Here is a 20,035-nt window from a genome sequence, read left to right on the forward strand (position 1 = left end):
ATAAGCTTATCTACTCCTCCCTTTAAAAAAACACAGTGGGCCCACGCTGTTTGGATGATCCAAAACATTCATTTGATAGGTCCTAACATAGATAGGGTGTGCCCAAAAAATCAGCACCAAAGGGTCATCCTAGAACTTCGTTTGTGGTGCCTTGTGGTATCCAGAATGGACACATATAAACGTCCACGTTTATATGCGTCCATTTTGGATATGGTGTGCCCAATAAAACGAAGTTCTAGGATGACCCTTTGGTGCTGATTTTTTGGGCACACCCTATCTATGTTAGGACCTATCAAATGAATGCTTTGGATCATCCAAACAGCGTGGGCCCACTGTGTATTTTTAAAGGGAGGAGTAGATAAGCTTATCTAGGGGAGAGACTAGAGACACTTTCCTCTATATATATATATATATATATATATATATATATATATATATATATATATATATATATATATAACTTCATTCCACATTCCATTTCTTTTCCATGGAAAAAAACAAACAAATCGAATTTATAATCACAGGTAAATATTTACAGATAGAGCGATAAATCAAAACTCTACAAATATAAAAAAAAATTCTCCTGAATTTCCTACCAAATACATGGACTGCAATAACTAAAACAAATGAATTAAATTACCACTATAAAAACCAGAACAAAAAAAAAAGGAAAAAGAAAGAAAGAATATCCACGTGGCAAACATCTAGAAGGAAGGATGAAGACTCCTACTCAGCCCTTTCGTGTTAGCAAAAAATCCTACAATATCCTGCCTGTACGGAAGGAAGGATCTACGTCGATCTCCGTCCTTGATCGCTCGATTCCTCATATAATGCATCTCATGCGGTGAGGCCTTCTCGCCGGACTTTCCTTTTCCGGCGATCTTCACCTCGCCGGGAATCCTCGGCGCCTTCACAATATTCTCCTTTTTTTCGTCTTTCTTCGCCGTCGTTGCTCCCGCCGACAAGAAAACGAACGTCTCTTTCCCGTCGCTACTACTCCGGCGATGGAAATTTCGGAACCTCCATCGCTTCGAAGTTCCCGTCGAGTTGCTCTTTTTGCCGAGATCTGGTGAAGAAGGAGCCGATTGAACGGATTTTGGCGTCCATACGCAGTAACTTCCGGCCGTGAGTCCAACTAGTTCTTTAGATTTTGATGATGAAGGATGATCTCGTTCCTCGTTCAGTAGCTTCCGGATCGGAATCCGGATCTCTGCTTCTTTCTTTTCCGGCTGATTTTCATCGGAAAAAATGAGATCTCCGTTGAAGATAGGGAAGATCGGACGGATCTGACCGTTGGAAAAGATCTCATCGGCAGTGATCGGCAAGGCATCTGGATCGCATGAAACGAAAGCGAATTCGAAGTCGTCATCTTCTTCTCGCTGCTGATCATCAGAGCTCCGGTCGATCGGTGCCGGATCTCCGGCGGATATGGTTTTTTCTTCTTCTCTGATGATTTGATCAGCTGTTTCTCCGAATCTCTCCGCAGAAAACCTACTCAAGCTCGGACATATGGTGAGGTTGTGGATTTGGTCCTCTAATTCAAGCATTTTCGAAAAAAATGCAAAAAATGCAACAAAAATCTCTCTTTTTTTCTGTCTGAAAATCTCTCCTTACTCTTTGAGAATTAGATCTCGTCTGAAAATCGCTCGTTTTTTCTTCTTCTCGTTTTCTTTTTTGTTGGTTTTTTGTTTGAGGGTCTGAGGAAATGAGAAGAGCTGAGAGAAATGTGGGATTTTCTTTCCTTTGAATTGAAGAAATGAGAGAGGATTTTTCGCTTTATAAAGAGAGTAGGGATAGCGCGTGAGGCCGAAATATCGGGGTTTGACGCTCCTCAGTTTTCGGTCTTGTTTCAACGACGCCTCAGGTTACACGCGTGTATACGACTCGAATAGGGGCGACTACACACGTGTGAGAATGATATTCTAGAACAGCATAAAAAGAGACCGAATCTCGTCATTCATAGTTTTATAATTTTATTGACTATAATAACCTGATTGACTTAAATAAGGACGAACATTTCGAAAGGGGAAGGATGACCAGAGGAAGGACATTATGGTCAATCTCAACACCGTTGTCTGGTCAATTTCGTTTAGCGATAGAAGAGTGTTTGTAGGTAAAGGAGGCGACCTTCAGATTACACGTGTGCAAATGTCCGTCTGTTTTTTAATTTCTTTTGGGGGTTGATAAATTCGCACGCCCTGTTGGATAATTCGCACCCCTGTAAAGTGTCCTAAGCATTTTCTTACACCTACGTGTATATTCTCGGTAGCATAAATGCAGGGGTCTTGTTGTTCTCACGGACTTTTGAAGAAGAAATAACATTGGGCATAATTAAGAAATCTGAAACTGAAATTGATGGGACCCAGCATAGAGTGCCGTAACCTCAATTACAAGTGTCAACTTCTTCGAGGCTATGTGCCTATGTCATCTCCAAAGTGGGGCCGTTTGGATGATGCTCATTGCTCACGTTATGTTTGGTGTGGGGTCCAATAAAGATTATAACTCTTGTAGAAAAGACAGATATCATACTAGAAAAATCTGTGCGAGTGACCTACTCTACATAAATCTTTGCCAAAAAGCAACCCGTTGACATTAACCTCTTGGAGAACAATCAATTTCCACGAAAATAACAAGCCAATTAATATATCTAGGAATGATACTTGCACTCCTCTTTTGTTTTGCCCTTTTTTTTTTTCCAGGGAAGTGATATATCCACCCTTTTTTTTATCACCAGGAACACCCCTGTCAGTGTTTGTGGCAATCAGGAGGCATTGAAATCTTCTGACATAAGTACAACAGCCCCTCTTTAGTCATTGATACACTGACAGGGGGTGTTCCTGGTGATCAAAAGGGGCGGATTTATCACTTCCCTTTTTTTTATATTACATTAGCTGGTTTTTTATCTTGCACTTTGTTAATTAAATCATTAGAGATTGTTACGAAGAGAATGCTTTAGGGGGAGGCACATTATAGAAAGGGTAATGTTATCAGCACAACCTTATTTTGATATGTGCATAAACCCAGCTGTCTCTTCTTCTTTAATTTATTTGTTAGAGCTTTTGGTAATAACCTTTTGACAACTCTTTAAATATTAGAAGACAACGTGGTTTGTGAAAGGGAAATGATAAATGCGCCCCTTTTCATCACTTGGGTGCAACGTATGTGGCAATCAGGTCACTTCATTCCTTAAATGTGAAGTACATGAAACCCTTCACAGTCATAGATGGGTGTCCCAAGTAATGAAAAGGGGCGCATTTATCGTTTCCCCTTATGAAAATATCAAAATATGGTTGTGCTGATATCATAGAAATCTCTATAGATTGGAGTGTTAGGATCATCCTATGGAGATGATTTACAGGCTATTTAGGTGGTGGCCCATTAAGTGAACGGTTCATCCAAAGAAGCGGTATTTACAGGCTATTTAGGTGGTGGCCCATTAAGTGAACGGTTCATCCAAAGAAGCGGTTTCCACAGTACTTTTTGAAAAATGCTGGACTTCACACGCACACAATATAAAACCTACACAATATAAAACCTCGGGAAGATGATACGTCGGGCCAACATAATAAGTCCCAACCATATTAAATTTTGGGAAATTATATATTCGTCCCTTTATGTTCCTTGGACCACGCACTTGTAGTGTAAAAGGGCTGGTCCAAGGAAGAAAAAGGGGCAAGGAAAATTAATTTATTGAATACCGTTGTGGTCTCCTCCTACCAGAAACCTTGAAAAGGTCAATGTCTTCGAGAAAGGCACTGAAAGAGATCGAAGTCCAAATCCTTTTGTAGAAGATTTTGTGGGTATGTATAAACTTTTGTCTTTGATCTTTTATAATGGAATACAACCTTCCTCCCCTACCTGCGTGCTTTCAAATTTCTTCGAAGGAGAGTTTTTTCCAATAAAGGGCCCCATTTTAGCTGTGAGTTCCATTGACATTATCCCCAATCTCTCTTCTCTAGGCCTCCTTCCTAATTTCCTTCACATATCATTTTCAGACGGATGTGACTTTTTTTCCTTTACTTTAAGGGCTTAATTGGATGCATAATTAAATACTTTTTATCACACACTTTTAAATTATAATATGTTGCAAGGGGAACAATATTTTTTTGGGAAGTGATGTATCTGCCCTTTTTTTTTTTTTACTTGGGACAGCCCGCTCCAGTGCAGGGGCTACTTCACTTCAACGGGCCTGATTGGCACATACACTGCATCGGGCTGTCCCATGTAAAGAAAGGAGGGAATATATCATTTCCCTATTATTTTTTTGGTAAAAAAAAAAAGGGAAATGATATTCCCCCCTCTCCCCAATGTTATTCGTTAGGTTTTAAAGAAAAACGTTAAAGGGGTGAATTTATCCTAAAGCAGTGAACCACTCTCACAGAAACCGTTAAAGTTAAAGGGGGGATTTTATCCGTTTAGGGGTGGGGGATCAGCACCCAAAATATACCTTGCTATAGGGGTGTCATGACTGGAGAGAGCCTATAGCGATATGACTGGAGAGATCACGGAGAGAAGATGAAAAGTAGTGAAAAATATTTATCTAATTCAAATTGAGGCTTTTTTCCCCTGTTTCTCATGGGCATTTCATGCTCCCGCTCACCTTCTCAAGTCTCTCCCTCTAAGCACATCTCTCACAACTGGCCCCAGCAATAGTCCATGGAATATTTTCCGTGGTTGCCAAACATGACGTAATATTTCACATCAGCACAATTAGGCGACAGATTAGACTTTTTTCCTTACTTTACGGGCCGAATTAAAAATGATTAAATAACACCAACTCAAGGGGCTTAAGCTTTTGGAGTGATTGGTTCAAAACCCAACAACTCCTTGATATGAAAAATCCACGGCTAACCCAAAAGAGGGCCCACATGTGCCATGTCTACGGCCAATCCAAAAAAAGAGGGGCCGCACCCGTGAGCGAGAGTGTTGAATTGAAAATGATTCAATAACACCAACTATGAACGGCTTAAGCTTTTTGTAATTGGTTGTATCACGATCACACACTTGAAAAATAGAGGATATTTTGCAAGGAGGACAATATACTTTAGATAAAAGTCTTTCCAGGTAAAAAAAAATCTTGAGAAAACTTTGGAAAATACAATTTGTGCTATGGATATATTTTTCTTTCTAGCACCCAAAGTGTACATGCTGTTGCCATAAATGGCTAAAATTCTACTAAGGCTCTATTTCTTTCAACATAAAATGGGGATAAAACAAATTTAAGTTACACCCATTTTACGTCGAAAGAAATAGAGCCTTAGGGCCCGTTTGGATGCCGAGAAAGTAATGGAATGGTAAAGGAATGACACTTCGACAGGAACATGGAAAGGAATTGAAATATGTCTCCATGGAACATTTTCTGACCCCAGTGACTATTTGGTTTTTACGGTTGGAAAGGAAAAAGGAAAACGGGGAAGACAAGCTCAAGTATGTATTCATGGTGAAAAATCGGGAAGACAATCTGATTGCAGTCGCACGCCATAATCGAATTTCACTTGACCACGCAGAGACCATGGCTGACGGCATTCTCCATATCTTCTCTACCGTCAATTGACGATTCTCCCGTGACAAGATCAAAGACAACGATTCAAGGAGTTTTTTGATCAACTGATAATGTCCCTTGACCATCAGATCTTGCGATTTGTCACCTCACATTCCGATATTGTTAGACTCCTCAACATTGCTTGGTGCATGCATGCATGCATGAGAGAGAGAGAGAGAGAGATTGGTGACAAGAGTTCGAAAAGGAGTGTTAGTGAAATCAAAATTTCTCTTCCCATGTCAACTGAACATGCATTCAACGGTGTGTTTGATGGAAAAAAAAGCCGATTTTCATTATGGAGCTTTACATGACAATTCAAACGTCCCTAATTTTACCAAAAACGTGTTGGAGAAATTTTGTTAAGAAATCTATTTAAGAATTTTCTGATAATATTAATCTCTACGAGACTACCAATAATAATAGAAATCAAATTAGTAAAAATAAATCATGCACTCAAGAGAAAGGATAGAAATAGCATGTTTTAATGGATTGAGGCACGTCAGAAATGATGCTCTTTTTAGGGTCAAAATGTGCCCATCTGCACTGGATTCACCGGCGTTTGGCTCCCAAGATTCAACCATCCATTAGGGTCTCTTCCGTGCAGGGAATTGATCCCACGAACTCGTCAATCGCCCGTATCACAAATAACGACAAACTGTAATAAGGTAAAATGTGAAACCAAAATTAACATGAGGGGGTTTTCCCATAGAAAACTGGTTGGTATTTTTGAGAAGAAAGATCTCTCTAAAGAAGAAGACATTTTCTCCTTTTTTTAAAAAAAGTTAACGGGAGAGTGAGAGAGACGTTATCGAAATAAAGAGGGATTAGGAAACGTCTCCCACTTCCCCAAAATCTCTCTCTAATAGCTCCAAATCTCCTAAGATATCTCTCAATAGTAACTTACCAAAAAATTAGGAGAAAACTGAAATAAGTAATAAAGCTAATTAAACAAAAGCTTTTAGTTTTTAAATCATTTCCAACAAAACACACCAAAGCCTTTTCCTTTCTCAACTATTTAACCCAAGTTTTTACTCTCTCTCTCTCTCTCTCTCTCTCTCTCTCTCTCTCTCTCTCTCTCTCTCTCAACCAATGGCAATTGGACACATGAAACTAAATACAGTCGGACGGATCATCCAAATTTGAACTTGCGTAGACACAAACAAGATCTAGACACATTATCAGGATCCATGGACACATTTCAAATTCCTATCATAGTATCCAAAATTATTTCCAATCAGATCTGAACAATGAACAAAGCCTCATCGAACAGTCCTAAATCCGATTCTATTATGCTATTTTAAGGGCATTTTAGTAAAAATAATTTATATGCATTTTTCGATCCCTATGTTCATCATTTTGTTATTCTCAATTCTCGGGTCACGATCTCCTCTTCCTTTTCTAATCGTTATCCTAAGGGCTCGTTTGGCTGCTATGTATTTTTTTTCATGATAAATCAGCGTCTCCAAGTTGAGATTAGGGTGAAGTGGCTAAAAATCAAGAAACAAAAAATAGGAAACTAGTGTTTCCAAGTGATGTGAAGTGGCAACAAATATCGAAACAAAAAACTATACTCAAAATCGGAACGACTTTTTCCTGTTTTTAGCCACTTCACACCTTCATCTCAATCTTGCCCTCTCAAATATCTTTCCATCTCCCACTGCCCTACCCCTCTCTCACCACTTGGAGAGACCTATTTATCATGAAAAAAATTCCTCGCAGCCAGACATGGCCTAAGTGCAACAAACTTTAGTCGGGACGGAGGTGAAATGATCTGCCACCGTACACATGGCTTTCGGTTTATTGACGGGAGCCTTGCCGACCGATAAAAATCCCATATGGGAGTCATCTGTGCCATCACATGATCCTAAACCCTCGATCAAAAATGGGATTTTTAGGGTTTTTTCTTGTTGAATGTTGGTTGCTGTCATTTATGTATGGCACATGAAGAATTGGGGCCTATTTGTTGAACATAGGTATGTTGTTTGATAGGGTATGGTGGATGCCCACAAGGCCAGTTGGATAATCGCAGTTGTTAAATGTAGGATTAGAAAGGAGGACACAAAACAGAAAGGATTCAAATATTTGAGGATGCATTTGGATTGGGGAATCAGCATCGCATTCGGATTCTTTTTATAAACGGAATGGAAAAAAAAATTAAAATAAGAAATTTAATTCAAAAATTTCCAATAACAATACCACCACTCGGAGAGGAAAACAGATTCTGACATTTTTCACTCTTTGATTCCACCAACCCTGGTGTGGTTTCTGCTCCCTTGATTCCGTTCATTTTTTTTTTGAACCAAATGCATGAATCAGAGGAATCAGAATAGGATGCCGATTCCAATGCCTGATTCCAACAATCCAAAGGCACCCCAAGAGATTGACACCCAATCACGTGTGAAATCATTCTGTGTACGCTATGCAGAGAGAGTTACCTAATGTACATGATACGAGGGTCAATTATGGATGGCGATTTTTGCGCGACTCTCACTCAGCCCATTTGATCTGAACACTTGTGAAGTTTGGGCCACTCTTAACCATCTCTGTGCACTCTATTGCTTGTGTTATCCAACTTTGGATGGCTACAAGATCTTTATCGTGGTTCCCTTTCCTTCCATTAGTATCTTCATCGAGCCAGGCTTAAACATCGAATCTTATCAGGTTTGGGCCCAAATATGAGTCACTTGACTCCTCTACCCAATCACAAATCATATCTCTAAGGCCTCTCAACTTATTCAACCTAATTCTACTATGCACAACACGGGCTTTTTCACTGCTCAATTTGCTTGATCCTCGCCAGTCCAATGGATCTGTTGGTGGTGGGAATGCACAACACGGGCTTTCACCTGATCCGTTTGGAACTTATTAAGTCAGTGCTCTCTTCTTTCCAAGTGTACTGGTCTGGAACTTATAACATCCCTGCGACTATTCTTCAAGACATTGAAAAGATTTTTCAGAATTTTTTCTGGGCTGGCAAAGATCAGGTGAAAAAATATCATTCGATCTCCTGGGATCTTATTTGCAGTCCAAAAGAGGAGGGAGGTGCTGGAATCCGTAGGCTGGGTAACATTAATAAAGCTGCTCAGGTTAAGATTCTTTGGCACGTCGTTAATAGCAGGAAATCATTGTGGGTTAACTGGTTTAAACTTAAATAACTCAAGAAGAAGAATTTCTGGGCAAGGCCTATTCCTTCGAAACCTCCTTGGGGGGTTAGAAGTATTTTTAACTGCAGGGAATTTGCTAGTTCCCAAGTTTGTTACATCGTTGGGCATGGGAAGGGGATCAATTTTTGGACTCAACCCTGGCATCCGAATGGTCCTATCTGTAAGCAAACTTCTGAAGGAGTGTTCTTCAATCAGATGAATCAGGCTACCATTGCGGGAATGCATGAAGATGGGAGCTGGGACTAGATAATCGGCTTTCCTCATTTGTCCCAACTCAGGGGCATTATCAGTACGGGGATTTTCCTGAAAGATTCTGAAGACCAGGTTATTTGGAAAGCTTCTCCTGATGGGAAGTTCTCCCTCAAATCGGCTTGGGACCAAATTAGAACTCGGTATTCTCAGCCGGCTTGGGCTAAGACTATTTGGGCCAATGGGCACATCCCGAGACATAGTCTCATTGCTTGGCAGGCACTCAATAATCGGCTCTGCACCAGGGACAGGCTTGGGTTCCTCGGTGTTAATAGGGAGGTCAAATGCTTGTTGTGTCATGTTGGAGTGGAGTCTGTTGATCATCTCTTTTTCCAATGCTCTTTCTCGGCCTGGATTTGGAAATCTGTCCTTTCGAGGTGTGGTCATAGGAGAGAGCCTCAAAAATTGGTTTTAGATGAAGAACATTGGATCCGTAATAAAATCAATGGGAATGGTCAGGTGTCGACTATTGTAAGAGTTGGATTCTGCTCTGCTATCTATAAGATTTGGGAAGAAAGGAATAAGAGATATCATGGGACTCGGCCTCGGCATAAGCAACAAATCCTTCATTCTATCTTCTCCATTATCACTTCGAGGCTCTCTTTTCTCCAGCTTGAAGATCCCCGGACTCCAAGCAATATAAAAATCGCTGAATTCTTTGGTTTAGGATGTTTCCAAGCTAGTAAAGATGTTCAGTATTGTTCTTGGGATAAGCCCCCCATTCAGTTTTTCAAGCTAAATACCGATGCGGCCATCCATGGTGATAATGCTGGGTTTGGTGGGCTTATTCGTGACTCGTTGGGGAAGGAGGTTGCTGCTTTTTCTGTCAGGTTACCTGCTGAAGAAATTCATTGTGCTGGAAATGAAGGCTATCCTTCTGGGGGCTAGACTTGCAGCGGAAAAGGCTCTCACTTATACTTTGATTGAATCCGATTTTCTAACTGCTGTGAATATCATCAATGATGATTGGACCTATCCTGGAAGGCCATCCCGGTTCTTGTTGATATTCGGGAGGCTCTTTTACGTCTGACTAACTGGAAGTTATCCCATGTGTGGAGGGAAGCTAACGCTGCTGCTGATTTTCTCTCTAAACTCACCTGCTGCATTGAGGGAGTGGATATCCCCGTGGTTGACCTCCCTATAGATTTGATAGCCATCATTGTAGATGACTCTAATAGGACTATACCCTCGCTTGTAGTTTGCCTATTTTGTGGATATCCCCTTGTATACTTTGCCTATTTTGGGTGTTTGAGCTGTAAATGGGAGCTTATTCCCTCTTTGTTGGCTTTTGAGCCCCCCTAGATGTAATCTGTTTTCATTATCTATGTTATCTGGTAGGGGCCCCTGCCTATCCCCAACTTACCCATAAAATAATAATAATAATAATAATAATAATAATAAGAAAGAGAAGAGAATAAGATGCTTCAAAGCGCATAATCGCTTTCCTTAAGACAATATTCGCCCACACCAGTTGTGTGGAAAGGGGATCAGCGAATTGTCTCCAAGATACAATGAAGCCTTGTAGAACAATTCTACAAATGTTTGATGACGCTTTGCACAAGCGGAATCAAACCCAAAACACCTTTCATGAAACTTTAAGCCTTAGAGAAAAATCACTAAAAATGTTTCTGCAGAAAACATATTTTAGTGCACTGCTTTTATGAACAAATTTAACTTGAAAAAACAAGTGAGAGAGAAATTGCTAGAGAGAGAAGAAAACTACAACAATAATTGTTTTTTCTCATTATTGAAAAGACAGATTTCTGCTCTTTTTTATAAAACACTAGATGTCTATTGTCCAAGAGAAACATCTCTTCAAGACATCCCTTTGATTGGTTTGAATAATAACCATTCGATCACAACTCTTTGCGATTTAAGTGTCTTGGATCACCCACAAAGTGTCCTTTGTGTTTGAAAAACATTCATGACTCTTGGGAAGCAAAGGACATGAAGAAATGATGAAAAACGGAAGTGAAAAGCCATGTCTATTTTCTCCCAACAGGTAGTTTTTCAAACAGCCGCGGTCGACCGTGCTACCACGATCGTCCATCGGCATGCTTCTGTCCATTTTATTTTTTACGATCCAAAGAATTGCGGTCGACCGGGACTTCCGTGGTCGACTTTCGACATTTTCCTGGAGATCAATTAAGTTTCCAGTAACCAATCCGCGGTCGCCCGGCCCTGTCTGAAAATTATTTTTATATTTAAAATTCAAAACTTGTAAAACCATTTTAATTTTCAAATACCACTTTGCATTTTGAAAATCTCTAACATCCGTCACGCCAAAATCCTGATCATTGATGTTCAGATCCTTTGTATCATCGGATCGTAACGGTGCATTTGAATTGCCAGAACAGGAATCCGAATTGGCATCTTATTCAAATTCCGTCTGATTCCAACCTTTAGCATCTCATCACTTACGTAGGTGCCAGTAAGGCTTTCCATTAGTGGTCCTCTCACGTAAGTTCAAGTGATCAGAGGGCTAAGATCATTCTATGGAAATGAGTTTTTTGGGCACAACCTATCTACGTTATGGCCCATCATATCCATACAGTACATTTTGAAAAATAAGGGACTCTATTATATTCTATTGGCGTAATTTTAGCCATTGAATATCTAACAAAATGGCCTATCAGATGGACGGTCTGGATCAAGCAGAGGTGATCCAACTACAATAATAAGTAGGCATCGTTATAAAGAACCCCATTTCTTATGCGTCTTTCTCTCCGTCTCGGAAACAAAAAATATTCAACGTTAGGAAGCGTTTTCAAGTTTCTCTCTCTCAGGTATAATCTCACTCATTTTTTAATAGAAATTTCAAATTAGGGTTTTCTCAAGTTTAGTGTTTTTTTCTTCTTTGTTGCAGAGAATCCTTGATTTGCAAGTTCTTCGATTCCCCTTTTTCCGAGATTTTGAAATTCTAGGGTTTTATTACATTACACGTTTCGTTCTTGATTTTGGATGATTGACAGTGTTTGTGTAGGGAGATAAGAAAGGGTGTTTTTTTAGGGTTTTAAGATTTATGATTTTAGGTTTGGTGATTCGTTTGAGTATTTGGGGATTTTGAACTTTAGGGTTTGCAGGTTTAGGGGAAAAAACTAGATGGATTTCCAAAAGAGTTGTGGAAAGATAGATCAATTCTAGAGGATTCTTATTTTTCTACTTGTTTATTAGATTTTTGCTGTCTATTTGAAGTAGAGATGTAAAAAGGCGGTATTTCGAGAGAGTTTGGGGGTTTGAATTTTCCATTTCCTTGGAGCTGTTCTGCACAAGACTTGGACTGAATATCCATAGTTTCTCTCTCTGGCCAAGACCCAAATGAAATACACTTTGGACCATTTTTTTTACAAGATCTCGCCAAAATTTGAAACTTAAGCAGCAATTTATATTAGATAATGTCAATATAAAAAAAAATCAAGTACCACTCCCCATAACTGTGAAAAGAGGATTGGGGGTAGGGGTGGCAACGGTTCAGTTTGACCCCCAAACCGAACCAAACCGAAATTTGAATCGGTTTGGTTCTACCGAACCGAAACCAAACCAAAATTTGAATTTCCGGTTCGGTTTCGGTTCGGCCAATTTCGCCATCCCTTACTCATAATCATTGAAAATCGGGGGCAACAGTTCGGTTTCGGTTTGGTTTGAAATTTGAATCGGTTTGGTTCTATCAAACCGAAACCAAACCGAAATTTGAATTTACCAAACCGAAACCGAATTTTTGGTTCAGTTTCGGTTGGATTGCCACCACTAATTGGGGGGTGTCGTTGTTGTTGTTCTCCCATCTTGTCTATTTAGTTAGGGTTTATATCTTGACAAGGAATGGGGGATGTGGCGACTTGGGTTAGGGATTGGTTGGGACTTTTCTCTATTATCTACTTAGTCTTATAATTTCCTTATGTGCTTGTATGTTTATGTGAAGGGCCTATACTAATTATACTCCATAGCTGCTATACCCTTTTCTTAGTTGACTGCTCAAAATCTTGATTTTGACAATGGATTAGCTTGTGAGTAAACATATCTCATGTCAAATGTTGCTTGTACGTTGCCAGGAAGAGGAAACTGTTTTAAGCTTGTTGGGTGATGTCCATTCTTGTTGATGGTGATTCTAATTTCCATCACATTTGTTATCAGCTAGATTGGATTGGATGGAAGTTTGATGTAACTTAAAATATTGTGGCAGGTTTTGGATGAATATTTGCTGAGTTCGAGAATCATGGGAACAGTACATACAAATACAACTCAAACATTACCCTATTTGAGTGAAGCTCTCGCCAAATTTCAGTTATTTTCTTTTTTCTGATTTCTCATGCACTGGCTACAACTAAAGGTGGCAATACTGGTACATTTCTGTTATCCATCATACTCTTAATACTTTATTATTTTGTTTTCTTATTAGAAATTAATCTGTGTCAAGTATGAGCTTTACCTTTCCACAAACTGAAACAAAAATCAAAACATTTTTTGTTCATATGGCAGTTGATATGGAATGGGTTAGGGCATAGCTGTTGAACCTTACTTGGGTGTGGATCGTCAAGTTGAAGTCAACTCTACTACAAATTACCACATCTGTGTCTCTGAGATGGATGGGAATACAATAGAAGGAAATCCTGGCAAGAACTCTTTAGATCATGAGAAGTCTTCAAGGACAGAGTCCATCACAGTAGAAGGAAATGCAAATGTAGTTCCCACAGTGGGGATGGAGTTTGAATCTCCAATAGCGGCTCAGTTGTTCTATAATAACTATGCTAAGTTGTCGGGATTTGAGATTAAGATAAAATCTTCTAATTACGATAAAAAAGACAAATGTTTAAGACGCATGGTATTTTCATGTACGAAAGAGGGCTATAAACTGAAGAATGAAAATGTTAAGAATCCAAGACCTGATACAAGAGAAGGTTGCTTGGCATTGATGGCCATCAACATAAAATCAGACTCTGAGAAGTGGGTTGTAACTAAAGTTGTCACCGAGCACACCCATGTATTATTTCAAGCAAATGTTCATTTCCATCCAGCACAAAAGGACACTGGTCCTGCCGCTAAGAAAAGAGTGGTTCTTCCCAATGAGTCAGGAGTAAGGACAAACCGACAAATGGCAGCATTCTTTAAACGAAAAGAGGGACTTCGTCGAAGGGTTAAAGGAAATGGTCATAGAAATCTCATTGATAATCAAAGGCAATTGACCCTCCAAGAAGGTGATGTGCAAACCCTTCTTGATTTTTTTAACCGAATGCAAATCAAGAATCCTTCTTTCTTTTACTCAATGGATATTAGTGATGATGGGCGTTTGAGAAATACTTTTTGGGTTGATGCCAAGGCTAAGGCATCTTATAGTCACTTCAATGATGTTATCACATTTGATAGTACACATTTGACGAGCAAGTATGACATACCGTTTGCGTCATTTGTAGGAGTCAATCATCACGGACAACATATCTTGCTTGGCTGTGGGTTGCTCGCAGATGAGACGAAAGAGACATATACTTGGTTGTTTGAAACATGGCTACAAGCAATGTCAAACCATCCTCCAATCTCAATGATTACCAACCAATGTGGGTCCATACAAGAAGCAATTGCAGAGGTGTTCCCTGGAGTCCGCCATCGTTTTTGTTTATGGAATACCATGAAAAAAGTTCCAGAGAAATTGGGCCCTCTCGGGCGAGACGATACGTTTTTGAAGAGATTGAATGATTGTATTTATGACCCCCTCAGAATTGAGGAGTTTGAAAGAAACTGGCTGGAAATTGTCAATGACTATCAACTTAGAGAAAATGAATGGTTTAATATGCTTTACGAAGATCGTGAACGATGGGTCCCTGTGTACTTAAAGGACACTTTTTTTGCAGGGATGTCTACGGTCCATCGAAGTGAGAGTGTGAATGCTTTTTTTGATCGATTTGTGCATCCAAAAACCAGTTTGGAAGAATTTGTTGAGCAATATGAGTTAGCTATACTCAGCCAATGTGAGAAGGAAGCACACGCAGATTGTAATAGCTTCCACTTGAAACTACCTATGAAGACTAAATCATTTTTCGAAAAAGAGGCTGCGCATATATACACTAGAGAAGTTTTCTTTAGATTCCAAGATGAGATTTGTGGGATGCCCAATTGTAGCTCAAGATTAATTCAGAAAAATGGGGCAGTTGCAAAGCATATGGTCATAGAAATTGGAGAGGATGATGTTGGGATTAGAAAGGTGACGGAATATGAAGTCAACTTTGATGCCTCTACAACCAAAGTTGATTGCATTTGTCGTTCTTTTGAGTTCCAAGGCTATCTCTGTAAACATGCATTGGTGGTTCTAGTCAACTCAGGTATCAACCAAATTCCATCTCACTACATACTTGCGCGTTGGAGAAAGGATGCAAAACACTCATATGGGTTATCTGAATCCCACAGCTTAGTGGATGGTAGTCATTGGATGGAGCGTTATGATGATTTATGTCACCGGACTAATAAATTTGCACATGATGGGGCGCTTAATGTGCAAACTTATGCAGCCGCATTGGATGCCCTAGATCAAGCGTGGAATAAGGTTTGCCAAGCGGATTATTCTCTTGGCAAAGTCCCAGAGTCTACCGTTGAATCTATTGGTCGATTTTCGGTTCCTGACACTTCCACTTTTCCAGGAGTTTCAGAGCCAAACACTGAGTCTATTTCCAGGGATGAACAATATGGCAAAATGGATAGTACTAGTGATCAAATTGCCGATGAAGGGATTGAAACAAATTGTAATGGGATCATCACACTGGGCCAGGGTATCCACCAGCTCGTCAATTCCAATCCTCAACAGGACATTGCATAGGGAAGAACAAGAGTGGTAAATTTTGTATCATATACAGGTAAAAGTTGCAATGTGGTTTGATGTTCTTTTTAGTGCTTTACTGTTTGATTGAATGCACGATAAAATATATGTTTATGTATTTACTTTATTCCACGCTTATACAATATACTATAGGGAAATGATAAATTCGCCCCTTATATTACATGGGACTACCAGGTTGAGTGTACGTGGCAATCAAGGCCGTTGAATGCTTCCCATGTGAAGTACATCAGCCCCCTCTGCAGTCATAGATACACTGGAGCGCCAGTCCCAAGTAAAAAAAGAGGGGCGGATACCTCACTCCCCTATACTATATTGTAAGATAGAACAAACTCTTTTAATTATGCATTATTTTTCATCAAAAATGCATTTTTTATCAAAATTTCATATTTTATCGTGTTAGTGTGACAAACAATAATTTAAAGAATAAAATAATTTTATTTTGCATCCGATCAGATCCTTTACTTTGTCTTGTATTGATCATTTCAAGCAATGTAACGTCACTACTGATATTTTCATTTCTCTTCAGGAACAACATGCTCAAAGAAAAGGGTATCAAGGTGGAATGCGATGAAGCTTTGATGTACGGTGTGAAATGTTCTTCTTTCAGACTTGGATCTATTAAGTACCTGTTTATTTGCACTCTTCGTAGAGTGGGTCCCTCATGCATGATCCGGGGCCAGCAAAAGACATGTATCAGATTTTTACCAGACCATTTCGAGCATAAGAGAGCTTTTGCTTCCTTTAGAATGGATTTCTTGAATGTTGCATGACCATACAACCCCATTTGTGCTGGTTCCAAACAGTTGATTTGGAATGCAAGAGCTGAAGGTAAATGCCTTTCCCATAGTGATGTTGCCTACACTTTATTACTCATGTGAATAAGTAATTTAAAATCGGGATACTTAAGAACACAATTCATCATAAAAACTTGATATTAGGAGTGGTACTTTGACACCACTGTGCCTATCTGCAATAATTTGGGGTTATATTTGGATTGGACAGATTATTAAGATCCAAACCTTGGATATTTCTTTCTTCCTTTTTCTGATGAATCTCCCAACAAACGCAGTAAAGTTGAGATTTGACACGAATATAATTTTTTTTAGGATTTTCTTGTCATCTTTGACTGTTTGCAACTTCCATGCAATTGGGTTTGTGTGTGTGTGTGTGTGTGTGTGTGTGTGTGTGTGTGTGTGAGAGAGAGAGAGAGAGAGAGAGAGAGAGAGAGAGAGTTTCTGGTGTAATTTTGGATCTCCCAGGCCTCAGCGAATTTCTGGCAGTGTGTGTCTGGTATTGTTCCCTTGTAACCCTCTCTCGTTATCTGTTAACTCTGCAAGTTATGATCTACTCTGCTTTTTTGAGTTGCATTATAAGTATTTTATGGACGTACTTTGACAGTTCTAGCTGTTGTCACTTTCATTTACTTCTTTACACGGTCATTGTTTAGTTAGTCTATTCAAAGGTTATTGTATCAGTGTAGGTGATTTGGGTATTGACATTTTAGAAGTACAATAGAGATTCAATGGGTATTATAGCCCGAATGCAAAACTAACCGTTAAATTGTTTTTACAGGGTGCGAAAAATCTAATCCTAGTCTTTGATGAAGAAATGAGATTTGAGGATATGTTCTTTTTATTCTCTCCTAAAAGACGACAGCTAGAAAAATATTTGGCTTATTCCCTCATCTTCATCCAAGTATCTCTGATTTCCCCTTTAACTTGCAAGTATTATGCGGTGGGTGTACCTGTGTTAGCCAGTGTAACTTCTAACTTGTTCCTTCCTATTGAGTAGTGTTGCATGTATCATGGGTTATGTGTGGGTAGGGTGTCAATGGCACCTGACATTGTGATGGATCCTCAGTATCCAATCCAATTAAAATGGATCTTGGGCACTAATTTTAATCCAGTGTTTCCATATTTCAGGGATCCCTTTAGGATCCGAAAAATTATATCTGAATTCAAGATCCTGACTTGTCTGGATCCAATTAGGGTCCAATGAATTAAAAATTGCCCCCACATGTTTTATATGCTTTAGTATAAATTGTAAGGGTATTTTTATAGTCTTATTAGGGAAATGATATCACCACTACCGTATTTTGATGATCGCACTCCTCACATTATTAATAAGTACGGTATGGCCCGCACCATAGGATGATCCAAACCGTCCATTAGATGGGCCACAGCCTAAATAGGTTGTGCCCCAAAACTCGTTTCCATATGTTGATCCTAACCCTCTATAGATCGAAGGGTTAGGATCAACCTATGGATATGATTTTTGGGGCACAACCTATTTAGGCAGTGGCCCATCAATGGATGGTTTGGATCATCCTATGGTGCGGGCCATACCGTACTTTTTAATAAAGTGAGGAGTGAAATCATCAAAATACGGTAGTGGTGATATCATTTCCCTCTTATTATAGCTGGGTTAATCATGATAGTTCATATTTTTATAATCTTATTATAGCTTGGTTCAATAAAATCATTACCTTTCAAAAAAAAGAAAAAGAAATTATATGATGAATGGGCGGACAAACTTGTATTCGTGGTACTCCGGGAATAACCGCCCTTGACATATGATCCAGTAGCAGCATCTTAAAAGGTGAGCTGCTGTTGGATCAAATATCAAGGGTGGGATGATGAATACAAGTTTGTCGACCCATCCACCATATAATTTCTCTGGTCTAATATAAGTTACAAGGATATTTTAGTTATTTTCATAGTAAATATGGTAATATTCATTTAGTGCACTAGATGGTAACATAGATTGCATAACTTTTGTAAGGGTAGTGTTTGGATCTTCGATGGGCCGACTTACGGCCCGAATCCGAATGGTTAGAGGAATTATCCTATTAGGACCTGAGTGAATTGTGACCTGCACATTGCTGGATCCAATCTGAATCTGATTTGTTGACTCCTGTGTGGAGTTACTTTGCTTGTTTAGACCATGAGGACATGTTCATGTTAAATACATCAGAAGTCAGAGAGAGTGAAGAGGAGGAATGATGTGTAATGACACACAAATTTTTTTGGGTGGCTTTCAAAGGGTTGTCACATAAGGAGGATTACCACCCACTTCTTTGATTATTGTTCTGATGGTTTCTACTATTCATATCTGTAAAAGTTTATGTTGGATAGTGGTTGAATGGTAAAATCTATGATTTCTCTCTTGCTCATATGAAACAGAAAAAGAAATATGAGAATTGGAGTAGATGCATTGAGATGTTGCAAGGGAAGAGATGCTTGTCAAATAAATTTCAAATTAAGCATTGCAGGTCAACTGAATTGTAGCGAGTGAAGCCATATATGGTAGTATTTGTGATTGGTAGGAGACCTAAATAGCCAGTGATGGGTAGATTTGAGAAATGGGGTGCACCTTTAGAGAGGCATGGACCCTTGATACTGGACAATTGGGCCGTGCCCCAACCCACCATGTCATTAACCGTCTATTGACTTTTCACCTCCTTCACGACTAAGTGTGTCGCCCAAAATCAGCCCATTCACTTTGCCGTGTAGGCTGAGATTAAAAAACAGTTTCTCAGTCAAATTACTCTCAGCCATTATTGTGAAAGTGAATGGGCTGATTTTAGTAAAAAAAAACTTAATATTCATTTAGTGCACTAGATCTCAGCCATTCACTTTCCTGTGTAGGCTGAGATTAAAAAACAGTTTCTCAGTAAAATTAATCTCAGCCTCATTATTCTATACATGAAAACAAGTATCCTAAGAAGAGTGGTTAGCAATATAAGAGGAAAAATGAGAAATCTAAAATCCAAGAAATTTCTCAATAATCATTAAAACTTTTTTTTTAATACAACCCAAATCCCATTGTAGCAGGTCCCACCATTAATGGATGATCTAAGAACCAATAATCATTAAATGAAAAACTGATGATAGTCAATTGCGTGTGTTTTGCACATCACCAACACCATCTGATCACCAATAGATGGGTGTGTGAGGCCTATTCCTCTAGCAGGTGGAACCCATTTACAAAACTGCTTACCTATCATGGGATTACTTGCTTATGTCTTCCACTTACCAATCTCATGTAGTAACCATACATGTCTTCACATCCAACAACTGAATCCAATAGACCTGCCCTTATTTGATTCATGCCTCTCACCTTCAAACAACTCAATGCATCGGCACCAACTTTCCCAAACTTATTCATTTTGCTGTATAAGAAACTAATGGTAAGAATATGCTAAGTATTTAATCAACACACCAAAATTCCTAAAACTGATGGCACGTTCCAGGCTAG

The 20,035-nt window shown here is 39.2% G+C and overlaps 2 protein-coding genes across 4 annotated transcripts; one reads left to right on the top strand and one right to left on the bottom strand.

Moving 5' to 3' along the window:
• Positions 1-488: 488 nt before the first annotated feature.
• On the bottom strand, positions 489-1,738 carry LOC143854680 (uncharacterized). Its single transcript, XM_077364760.1, has one exon. The coding sequence runs from the start codon at positions 1,545-1,547 to the stop codon at positions 705-707; it is 843 nt and encodes a 280-aa protein (XP_077220875.1). The 5' UTR covers positions 1,548-1,738; the 3' UTR covers positions 489-704.
• Positions 1,739-11,598: 9,860 nt separating this feature from the next.
• Positions 11,599-17,793, top strand: LOC143854280 (protein FAR1-RELATED SEQUENCE 6-like). Of its 3 annotated transcripts, XM_077364158.1 has the most exons (6): positions 11,599-11,741; positions 13,136-13,294; positions 13,432-15,794; positions 15,953-16,092; positions 16,305-16,606; positions 17,351-17,793. In XM_077364158.1, the coding sequence occupies exon 3, from the start codon at positions 13,535-13,537 to the stop codon at positions 15,755-15,757; it is 2,223 nt and encodes a 740-aa protein (XP_077220273.1). In that variant the 5' UTR covers positions 11,599-11,741; positions 13,136-13,294; positions 13,432-13,534; the 3' UTR covers positions 15,758-15,794; positions 15,953-16,092; positions 16,305-16,606; positions 17,351-17,793. The 3 variants fall into 3 exon arrangements, with proteins under 3 accessions (XP_077220273.1, XP_077220271.1, XP_077220272.1); XM_077364156.1 differs by lacking the exon at positions 15,953-16,092; XM_077364157.1 differs by lacking the exons at positions 11,599-11,741; positions 15,953-16,092 and adding an exon at positions 11,816-13,054.
• The last annotated feature ends 2,242 nt before the right edge of the window (positions 17,794-20,035 follow it).

Source organism: Tasmannia lanceolata, unplaced genomic scaffold, assembly GCF_043159265.1.
Source record: "Tasmannia lanceolata isolate RefF3 unplaced genomic scaffold, GAP_Taslan_0.1 ptg000020l, whole genome shotgun sequence".
Classification (NCBI taxonomy): Eukaryota; Viridiplantae; Streptophyta; class Magnoliopsida; order Canellales; family Winteraceae; genus Tasmannia; species Tasmannia lanceolata.

What these genes read in the sequence shown, in the direction of transcription:
- LOC143854680 (XM_077364760.1), bottom strand. Translation starts at nt 1,547, where the DNA reads ATGCTTGAATTAGAGGACCAAATCCACAACCTCACCATATGTCCGAGC.
- LOC143854280 (XM_077364158.1), top strand. Translation starts at nt 13,535, where the DNA reads ATGGATGGGAATACAATAGAAGGAAATCCTGGCAAGAACTCTTTAGAT.